General features: G+C 46.1%; 1 protein-coding gene across 1 annotated transcript in view; it reads right to left on the reverse strand.

The window, feature by feature from the left end:
* The window catches only part of IMMP2L (inner mitochondrial membrane peptidase subunit 2), a 107,939-nt gene extending 96,753 nt beyond the window's left edge, over positions 1-11,186 (reverse strand). The window contains exon 1 of the mRNA XM_015814025.1: positions 11,052-11,186. Within this exon, the coding sequence (XP_015669511.1) occupies positions 11,052-11,186 (135 nt within the window). The remainder of the gene's footprint in view (positions 1-11,051) is intronic.
* Between the last annotated feature and the right edge of the window lie 393 nt (positions 11,187-11,579).

Consider the following 11,579-nt stretch of genomic DNA (forward strand, 5'->3'; position numbering starts at 1 on the left):
ACAGCCAACTGCCCCCTGTTTTGGGCCTCTGGCTTTCTATCCTTAAGCATTGGTAAAGGGTTTCACCAATAGAAATGCTGTTACTATGCTATTGCCATGTTAAACTTTTGCTGCTTGTAAAACTGTATATAAGGCAATAAACGCTGCGTAGCAGTCAGCCATATTTGCACCCTGCAATGACTGAGCACTGATTACTACAGGTGGTGACCCCCGACGTGATCTTTTGGGAACACCCCCCCGGGGAAGGAGTGACAGCCAACATACCATCGTCTGGAATAGACCCCTAAGTGCACTCTCGTCTTCAGAGACCCCTCAGTGGTAAGTATAGGTCGCAAGCTATCTCAGCACCAGCAGAAACATATACAGGAGCTCAGATTCCTGCTACAAAGGTCAGGAGTGGCAACGCTTGATGCGGACATAAGGAAGCTGGTGGGCGAGGTAGGGAAACATTGCCCTTTGAATCCTGAGCGCCGGGAAGCTTAGGCTAAGATAGGGCATACTTTACATCTTGAACATCGGGCTCCAGTACAGATCTTACATCAATGGTATTCAATGCCGTCAAGCAGTGGAAAAATATGGCTCAGATGCTTCAGAAGGGCAGCAATTCATTGGTCAATTTACAGCAATTGTTAGGCATCCTATCTTGGGTTTGCCCATATTTTTCTTTGCCTACAAATTTGCTCAGTCCATTATTTGATTTATTGACCAAAGGAAAACAACCTGAAAATTTCATTGTAGTTCCATCTGCAGCACTTGCCACAGTGGAACAAATTAATGACATCTAGAATACTCAATTTGTGGACAGAATTCCACATAAAAAATGTTAGTTAACACTTTTGATTTTTCCTACTAGTAAATTACCTACCGGAGTATTAGCTGCGATAAAAGTACAAAAAATATATTGTATTAAATGACTTTACTTACCCCACACCCCATCCCAAAATGTTTTATTTTTTTATCCAGGTGGTTGCTGAAATAATAACCTTAGGACGCACACGAGCTTGCCATCAAAATGGAACTGATTTAATTTTGTTTTTTCTATCCCAAAATCTGATTTTCAATTTTATTTTCAGAAAAACGTATCTCTTTAGTGGGCTTTAACTGACTATATTGGCTGTATTTCATATCATCTGCCTAACGGTCCTTGACTTGCTTGTTTAATGATTTTTTCTTTCCTGTCCATCCACTGCTTTCTCCTTCTCCCTTGCCACAAGCTCCTACTGCAGTGGTTCTCAACCTGTGGGTCAGGACCCCATTTGGGGTCGATCGACCATTTCATGGGGGTCGCCAAGCAAGGCTGTCCGCCATTTTTTTGTCCGCCATTTTTTTTGTCCGCCATTTTTTCCCCTTTTCCGGCGGGTGCCTTACCTCCCTTGGGCTGGGCCAGCTGGTAGTTGGCCTGCTCCGTCTCTGCCGCTTGCCAGCTACACTTCGGCCGGCGCAGGGGGCAGAACCACGCATGCGCGGCGCTCCCGGGCAGGGAAAGTCCTCGACTTACGACCGGTTGGGTAGTCCTTGACTTACGACCGGTTTAGTCCTCGACTTACGACCGGTTTAGTCCTCGACTTACGACCGGTTTAGTCCTCGACTTACGACCGGTTGGGGTCACGGCATTAAAAAGGTTGAGAACCACTGTCCTACTGTCTTTTCCAATGGAGGGAGAACGAGAGGAGCAATTGCTTACAAGGATCCTCATGATGTTATCTAAAAAGTGTCCTACACTGCAATACAGTCCTCACCACAATGCTCAGAATTAGCTGCTGTTATCTTGGCTTTTCACACCTTTTCTCAACAGTCTTTTAACTTACTCTCTGACTCTCATTATGTGTGCCATTTTTAATCTTCCAGGTGCTTACATCACACCCAGGATTGACTCCAGTCTTATGACTTTGTTTTTCCCTTGAAAGCAGCTGCTACAAAACTGAAAGCATTTATATTTTATTTTTCATATACGCAGTCACTCCTCCCTTCCTGGGCCTATTTTTTTTTAATGTCTTCCTAATCCCCATGGTTTTGCCTCTAATCAACTATGGCAAATGGATGTTACCCATGTTCTCTTTTTGGCTTCCTGGAAATGTATTCATTTATCTATTGATATCTATTCAGGAACAATTTGGGCCACGCCTCAATGAGGAGAAACAGCTGCACATGTTGTTTTCCATCTTTTTTCGGCTATTACAGCCTTGGGTAAGCCCTCTTCCTTAAAAACTGATAATGGGCCAGCCTATTCTTCAGTGGCCTTTTTGCAAGTTTGCACAATCTGGAATATTGTTTTTACTCATGGCCTTCCCTATAATTCCACGGGTCAAGCCATCGTTGAACGTGCTAATCGGTCCTTTAAGGACTGCCTTCACAAACAAAAAAGGACGGATCTAGAGTACCCAATTTGTCATGGGTAACACAACAGATTAAAAAAAATATTATTTATATTACACCAATTGAATATTTCCATTCAAAATTCGACCACTTATCAGAGACACTTTCAACAGAAAACAAGCTTGCCTCCGCCACTGGTATATTATTGGGCATTACTAGACAAAGCATGGTTGGTCCCAGAAATGGCAAGGGTGATTCTACAGATGGCACAGCAACCAATCCGATCCCGACATGCCAGTCGGCCAGTGACATGGGGAGATGTAAAGAACTTGAACGCCAAAGCACAGGCAGTGCTACAACAGCAACAAGTAGAGCAAACTCCCGAGAACCTGTGTGCTACCATTTTTGCGGTTTTAACTGCAAATTCCTTAGCCATCATTTGTTTGTGTCTGATTATTAACATCTGCCCTTTGACAACAGCAACTGTCATCCCACCCAAACAATCATTTGAGCAATGAATGAAGCAAAATCTATGGGTGCAGCTGGCTAACATCATACAAAATAATCTTTTGCTTATCTGAAATGTATGACATGAAAATTTGCTTTCTATATGTTTAGTCTGTTTGCACCCCTTCTGCAGTAATTCAAAACTTCACTGGCTTGAGCAGAATTTTATTCAATGGGAACTTTAACTATAAGGCTATATCTAGATGGGGGGTTACTGCTTATTATCTACCCCCTGATGCTATTGCTTTGCACACCCCGGTGGTAGCTATCCCTGCAAATATAACATGTGCAAAAATAGTTGATTGTACTTCTTCAAGTAAAAAACCTCACTGTCATCGCATTATCACACCTGTTTTAAACTGCACAGCTTTTGAAGAGACTTCCTTTCATTTTGGACATGTTTGGCTACTGCAAGGATGGTTTTTTACATGTGGTCAAGAAACTTTTAATTATATTCCTGCTAATATTAGTGAAGTGCAGTGTTGCCTCAGCCGGCTGATTCCTGTTTTGCTTTCCAAACAAGTTCACTCGAACCGTTCTCGACATGGGGTCACATTAGACAGCACTTGTGACTCTGAGACGTTACTTAATAAGGCAGAATATGTGGCACTGACTATGTCTTTAGTGGGTGTGCCAGGACTTGCTATTTGTGCCCACCTCAACATTAATGCTATTGCATGTAATTTAGCAAAAACAATTAATGCTACTTCTTCAGCTATGTCAGCAATCAACCATGAACTACAAGATTTGAGAAAGGCTATTTTGCAAAATCGCGCTGCTATTGATTATTTGCTTCTGCGTCACCATTTGGGTTGTGTAAATTTTGAGGGAATGTGTTGGTGGGTGCTGTTTTGTGCAATGTATTCCTTCCTTTTGCAATATATATGTATCAGAGCTTTTAACTCCAAATTCTCTCCCACATTGCCTCAGGGTTAAGTTTTGGCCCTGTATAAACAACTGCAAGGATGCTCCTTTCCTGATTATAATCCTTTTATTAACCCCTCTTACGACGATATTTCGTCTAACAAAACAAAAAAGAGTGAGATGAAGAGGGGGGGCTGGGTGGAGGCCGTGAGCAGAACGCTGCCCTTCTGACGCCTGTGTGCCTTCTCTCTCTCCTTATCTCTTTTTCTCTGCATTACCATGGCAATGTGGGAAACTATCCAGACTAATGCAATGACCTTGCCTGCCTGATATCAGCTAGCCTACTACAACAGGATGCTACAGCCAACTGCCCCCTGTTTTGGGCCTCTGGCTTTCTATCCTTAAGCATTGGTAAAGGGTTTCACCAATAGAAATGCTGTTACTATGCTATTGCCATGTTAAACTTTTGCTGCTTGTAAAACTGTATATAAGGCAATAAACGCTGCGTAGCAGTCAGCCATATTTGCACCCTGCAATGACTGAGCACTGATTACTACATGAGGTAAGGGCCTGTAAGACCCGGGGCAGATCCCAAGAGGGATAACGACGGACCACTGGCAGCTTGGCGTTAGTCGCCCCTTTTAAGAAGGAACGCACCATAGGGTGGTGTGCCAAAGGGGCGGAATTGTCACACAGGAGCACCGTGGATAGGGCCGAGACCTGTCTGCGGATGGTATTCGGTGATAACCCTTTGTCCAACCCATCCATCAGATATTCTAGAACTATCGGGATAGTGATGTCCAAGAGTTGCACCTTGTGCCCTGAACACCAGAGACAGAAGTTCCCCCATGTGGCATTGTAAATTCTATTCGTAGAGGGGCGCCTGGATTGCTGGATCATGGTGATCACCCTCGACAAATACGAGCTCTGGATCAGGGCCCGTCGCTCAAGTGCCAAGCGGTTAGTTGGAGCCACTGAGGATTTGGATGTTGAAGGACTCCCTGGCTGAGGGCAATACAACCTGGAGGGATCCTCCATGGGGGAGGGAGATGGAAAGCTCCACCAGGTCGGCGAACCACGGACGTCTCGGCCAATGTGGGGCAATTAGAATGACCTTCGCCCATTTGTGCAGAATCTTGCGGATTGTCGCCGGAATCAGAGGAAGGGGAGGAAAGGCATATAACAGCTCCCTGGGCCAGGGGCTGCGGAGGGCATCCGTCCCTTCTGCTCTCGGAGATGGGAACCTGGAAAAAAATCTTGGAAGTTGGGAATTGGTTGGAGAGGCAAAGAGGTCTAATGTCAGACGACCAAACCTGACCGTGATCTCCCTGAACAAGCCGGGGTCCAGGCGCCACTCAGAGTGGTCCACTGTTGACCTGCTCAAGGAGTCCGCCTGCTGATTCGCCTCTCCGGAGATCTTCCTTGATGGAACAAAAATTGGTCTCCGCCCAAGAACCCAACAACTGAGCCTCCTCCATGAGAGGCCTGGACCAGGTCCCCCCTTGTCTGTTCACATGAGCTTTCGCTGCAACATTGTCGGTAAGCACCAGGACATGCTGCCCCACCACCCTGCTGCTGAAGTGGCATAAGACTAGATGTATGGCCCTGAGCTCTAACCAGTTTATATTGTGTTTCAAGTCTGCCTGGGACCATCGACCCTGAGCCAACTCCGACTGAAGATGTGCTCCCCAGCCGAACTGGCGTCTGTAGTCAGAGTAAGCCTGACTGGTTCCTTGAACAGGGCGCCCTTTGTCATTGCCGGGGAGACCCACCACCGAAGGGAGTTCAACGCCTGGCGCGGAACTCGTACCTTCTGGCTGGAAGAGCTGGTGCCCATCCTCTGAAACAGGAGCAAAACCCACTGTAGATCCCTGGAATGAAGTCGTGCCCATGGTACAATTGCTATACAGGACACCATCTTCCCCAAGAGCTGTGACAACGTTGCCAGGGTGACCACCCTCTCCCTTCGGACCCGATGAACTAGGGTCCATATACTCTCTAGCCGGTCTTGCGACAGGTAGACCATACAAATGTTTGTGTCTATGACCGCGCCCAAATGAAGGAGGTGGGTTGATGGGACCATCTGACTTTTCTGGAAATTTACGGAAAACCCGTGGGTCTGAAGGGTCCTGATGGTGAGGGCTAGGTCCGATTGAGCCAACTGGAAGGATGGAGACTGAATCAGAATATCGTCCAAGTAACACTGGACCCATATCAGAATTTGTCTCAGGTAGGCGGCCAGCACTGCCAAGACCTTCATGAATACTCAAGGGGCCGAGGAGAGACCGAATGGAAGTGCTCTGTATTGGAAATGCTGGCGGGCATGGCAAAATCTGAGGAACTTGCGATGTCCAGGGAGGATGGGAATATGCAAATACGCCTCCGTTAAGTCTATGGATGTCATGAAGTCTCCCTTCCTGATGCTGGCTAGGATAGACTGGAGCGTTTGCATCTTGAACTTCCTGTAAGTCAGGTAGGAATTCAGTTTTTTAAAATCCAATATTGCTCTCCAGCCGCCTGAAGACTTTGGAACTACAAAAAGATTGGAATAAAAACCCCGTCCCCTCTGTTCCTCCGGAACTGGCTCTATGGCGTTTATTTGTAACAAATGGGAAATGGCCTCTGACATGAGACCCGCTATGATTGCGTTCTTGGGGGTAGGACAAGACCGGAAATGTTCTGGAGGGCTGGACAAGAATTCCAGGGCTAGACCGTGAGTGATGGTGTTTAACACCCAGGAGTCTGTGGTGGTGGCTTCCCATATGCTGGCGAAGAGGGACAGTCTGCCACCTATGGGAGAAGCATCCCTGGAGTCACTTGGTCCTTCTAAAAGGACGTCCTCCTGAACCTCAAAAGGGCCGCTTGGCCTGGAATTGCGTTCTGGCCCTGGGTGCAGAATGGTCCTGAGGACGATCTGGTCTCGGGGGAAAGGAACGAGGGGTTTGAGGCCAGTCCCAAGTGGAAGCCGAACGAAAGGACTGTCTGCGAAAGTATTGGTGGGACCGCCTATCCGCTCTCCTATTCATGTGTATCATGACTTTGCGTTTGTCCTTACCCTCTACTAAATAAGGGTTGAGGGTCTCACCGAAAAGCTGGCCTCCACTGTAAGGAGCGGTAGCCAAACACCACTTAGACTTCAAGTCCGCTCGCCACTGTTTGAGCCAGAGAAGCCTACGGCAGAGACATCTGCGGCTATGGCTCTTGAGGAATACCTGGTGGCGTGAAGAGAAGCGTCCGCCATGTATTGTGATGTTGCCACCAACTTACCCAGGTTCTGATGTGCGCGAACCTGGTCTGGGGGAACCATATCCTGAAGTTCGCGGAGCCATATGATGGAGGCCAGGGCAAAGAAGGCTAGGGATGTAGACGCCTTCACCGACCACGCCGAAGCCTGATGGGACCTGCGCAAGGCAGATTCAAATCTCCTATCCTCCGCTTTCAGAGCTTCGGCCATGTCCCCTGGAACGGTAGGATTAGAGAACAAAGAATTTAACGATTGATCCACTAGAGGAACCTCTAGTAAAGAAGAGAAGGAAGGAGCCACATTAAAGAGCTTTTTCTCCGATACACCCGGTGGGGGGAGAGAGCCCAGGTTTGCCCACTGCTTCTGGACCGTGTTGCGAAAGATGGGCGGGCAGGGAATATGTTTCTGTGCGACCACCAATTCAGAGTACAATGGGTTTGGGTCCTGGGAGGTAGAAGGAGCTGGCTGGGACTCCTGTTCCGGGGTGATGTTTGCTGAGGTGCATGCCTTAAGAAGAAGCGAACCAAACAGTGACTGGTCGAACAATCCAGTGAGCGGCGACGGATCCCAAGAAGAAGCCTCCTCATTGTCTGACAGAAGTAATCTCGACGGCTCAAAGTCTTCAGAGTCTGATTCCTTGTCCTGAGAGGATCTGATCGGGGAGTCTGAATGAAAAAATGCAGGGGCCTCTGTCTGAGGGAATGACCTTAGTGGAACTGAGGGTTCCTGTCGGGGCCGCTGGTAGGCGGAAGAGGCCATGAACTGGGCGAAGGCCTGAGCCATCATTGTCTGAAATTGATCAGGCCACGCTGCCTGTGCCTCAGTGGGACGGAGCCCCACTGCGGTGGCCGTAAAAGTGGACTCCGCCCAATTGCACCGTGACTGGAGGGGAAACCCTCCGCGGTTCCAGACCCTGGCTAGGGAAAATGGATTCCATCTGTATGATCTCCCTTTGAGGAGACCAAGCACGTGGGGCTAGATTAGAGGGGGCTAGCTGCAGCTCGAACAGTGACATCACAGGTGGAGCAGGAGTGTTAATGTCTATCTCACCTGGAGTCAGTTTTCGTGCCTTGGAGAATTCCTTCTCCAAGGCCTGATGGCATCTACTGGCCTCCTTCCCAGCTGCTTTCGCGGGCTTCTTACTGGACTGAGCCCTGGCCTTCGCCTTGAGCCTTTCCGCCACTTCCATTGTGGAAGACCTGTGTTTCTTTCTGGCGGGGGAGTCTGGAATGCCCTGTGCAGACTGAGGAACCAAATTATCTGCCATTTCAGTGGGATATCCCAATGGAAGGCCAGGAGGGATCCCGCAACGTGGAGCAGAATAAATTATAAGGGAAAACCATGTGTCCAAGCCTGGACCCAGGTAGCTCCAACTACTACTCCAATAATTGGCTGACAAGGACTTAGCTGTTGTCAGCGAGGCCAATCGTGGTGGTACAGTGCCCGCACGGTCTACAGATGACCGCCTGACTCGGTCTCCCCCCCAGGGGAAAACTCCCTGTATGTGCAGGCCTGACTGCTTAGGGTGGGGGGATGGGGGTGTAAGATCAGGCAATAAGACCCCACAGGGGCGATATTGCCCTCCCCATTGAAATCACAACGGCCGCAGGATGATGAAATGCAGTAAGGGCCCAAACTGACAGAAGGGTACAGGCCAGAAATTCGTATGTAGTCCTGAATGCAGAGTCAGAAGATAGCCAGGGCCCCGTCAGAAAGGATGCCTCCCGTGACGTCCTTGGCCATTGAGTCTAAAGGGCCGGTTGGAGAAAGGCTCAAACGGCGGAATTCGGCGCTGCTGTAAGCTGCCGAATCAGGCAATCGGCCCAAAGGGAGACAGACGACTCTATGAGAGATCGCCTGACGACGAGGGAAAGCGTTGAGGGAAAAAGCCAAAATAAGGCTGTGACAGCTCCAGCGAGAAGTCGCAACTTCAATTAAACAGCTGGTGCAATTTGAGAGGCTCGGAAGGCTTGCGTGGAGGCAAGCCGTCCCCGAAGGTCAGGAGACTGCAGTCTGCAGGGAAACCCTGAAGTCTGTAGAAATTTCCTTCAGCACAAGGTGAAATTGACCAGTTCAATTTGAAAGGGAAAGTAAGCCAGATTAAATCAAGTTATGTCCAAAATAAGTAATGAAGGAGGAAAATCCATGAGTGGGAAGAATACGACCTGCTGCTAATTCTGGAAAGGAACACAATTTTACGCGTCTGCTGAGCAAGAGACTAAGTCGTAAACTGGGGTGCTCTAGCCCAGCAGGAGACGTGGCAACTTTCCAGACTTAGTCTAATTTGAGCAGGAGGATTAAGACAACCCATTTGTGGATTCTCCATCCATCATGCTGGAGAATTATATTTATTACATAAAATGACATCTTCTACATAAAAGAACTATACATTTCCATTTCACAACCTTCATGTCGATTAGAAATTATGGATGTAGTTACAAAAAAATTATGATTCCATGGCAAGAGGTTGGAAGCATCAATTTATTACATAAACAGCTCATCAATATAAAAAACAAATCAAATGTTAGTTGAGATTGGCAGTAAAAATAACTTCTCAAAATTTTATTAAGAAATATTAGAATTATTTTCTTTTTTCTAGACATAACAAAAACAAGCCATGATAAGCAAGTTGAAGAATCTGAAGTTATTGATAACCCTCCAAAAATTGTATTTTTATTTTGCAAGTTATTTCTGTATTGCTTTTTGTCAACAAACCTGTTTCTGAAACATAAATCTTAACGTCTTTTTATATCTAGGTCAGTGATGGCGAACCTTTTAGAGACTGAGTGCCCAAACTGCAACCCAAAACCCACTTATGCATTGTCGGGTGCCGGGTGAGTGTGGCCCATTGGCTGGGTGTGGGCAAATGGAAGGGTGTGGCCCATTGGGTGAGTGTGGCTGCGGTGGTAACGGCAGACTGGGTGGAACTAAAAAGTTCAATCAATCAATTCCAACTTTGCAAGACCTTTTTTTTCCCCGCTAGAAGTTGAAATTGACTGATTGAACCTTTTTTTTTTTGCACATGGCAGCGGAGGCCTAAAGCGAAAAGGTTTTATAAAACCCAGCTGAAGGCCTAGGACTGGGGCGACGGTGCACGTGCCCACAGAGAGGGCTCTGAGTGCCGCCTCTGGCACCTGTGCCATAGGTTCGCCACCACTGCCTTACCCTATCCCGAATCCCTTATTCCCACCCCTTCCCATACCCGTACTGACCCTATCCTTTCCCTACCTGCATAAAATCTAATAAAATATTTATTTAAAAAACCCCTTAATGTATGAGTGCAATTGAGTGGCATGGAGGCCTAGTGCTGAAGACACTCATCTTCCACTTGGAAGGTTGAGGGTTCAATCCTAGGTAGATGCTTCTCTCCTAGAGTGCAAAGAAAAAATATCTGCTGCAAACTCCTTCTGTATGGCGTCAGGAAGGGCATCCAGCCAGTAAACACTCCATCCAGTCGCCCCAACTCTACCCTGAATTAAGGGATTACAGGGTCGTAAAAAGAGTTTAATATATCAGTGCAACTGACCTGCTCCAAATGGCCTTTTCCATAAAGACTCCCTTATGTAACATTCAGTAATACATGCGGCAAGGGAAATAATGCAGTCCTTTCAAACCAGAATTCACACTCACGCAAAGTGCCACATTATTTCCATGCAAGTCTTACACTAGATTTCTCTTCAACATTTCCCAGAACCATCACAAATCCCTTTGATCAAAAATTATACACATTTGTCAAAAAAGGTCAGTGTAAATATAAGACGGTGAAATCTTCTAACACTCACTTGAATCATTTATTTATATACATCTCTTGATTTATCAGTAACACTGTCCTTAAATGTCTTTATTTAGAATGCAACTCAAAGATACTGAGGGGCATGTTTCAAAAACATATTCAATAAAATTGAAGTACTTTTATATTTCTCCAAATGCAAAAAATATTTACCTTGGTAAACACATTAGAAATGGCCATCTTTATGAGGAAAGGCCTTTGCCATATAGAGTTTATTTTTGTAGTACCAAAAATTACATTTTTATCTTGCCTTTTAAATTGGATTGCCTCTTAGTTCTAATTCAGGCCTTCATACCCAAAAATGAACACAGCAGAAAAGATCCTTTTTACCTGCATTGAAGCCCCTTCTACTCTCGCTATACAAGCCACTCTATCAAGGAAAGTGACAGTCACAGGAACAGCAACAAAAAAACCTTTCAAAAAGGCTTTAATATACTTTCTCCCGAAGCCTTGCATTTGTGCCATAATCTGAAAGATAAAAAAAAAACACAATATAAATTGGACTTCAGAACTGACAGATAATTTTTAAAAATATTGAATGAAAAAATATAATAACAGTGATACCAAATGTGTGGGCTGAATTAACTTTACCTCCTTCCAACTCTTGGTTCATTTGTAGCTATTCATGTCTTGGTATATTATCAGAATGTTTACCATTCTGTAAAGCACAGAATGGGCCAGGGAGAAGTAAAATGAGTGCTTTCAATTCATTATTTTTGTGTTTGCCAGTTGACTGCTGCCTAAAAAGTTTCCTTTTGAGAAAAAAGGAAACAGATAAAAATTGCCTTTCCTTCCTTAAACCAAAATTTTATCTTCATCACTTATGCAGTTGGAAGTACCCTATTCATTTTATGCTAC

This window comes from Protobothrops mucrosquamatus, unplaced genomic scaffold, assembly GCF_001527695.2.
Source record: "Protobothrops mucrosquamatus isolate PMUCROS unplaced genomic scaffold, P.Mucros_1.0 scaffold_78, whole genome shotgun sequence".
In the NCBI taxonomy this organism is placed as follows: Eukaryota; Metazoa; Chordata; class Lepidosauria; order Squamata; family Viperidae; genus Protobothrops; species Protobothrops mucrosquamatus.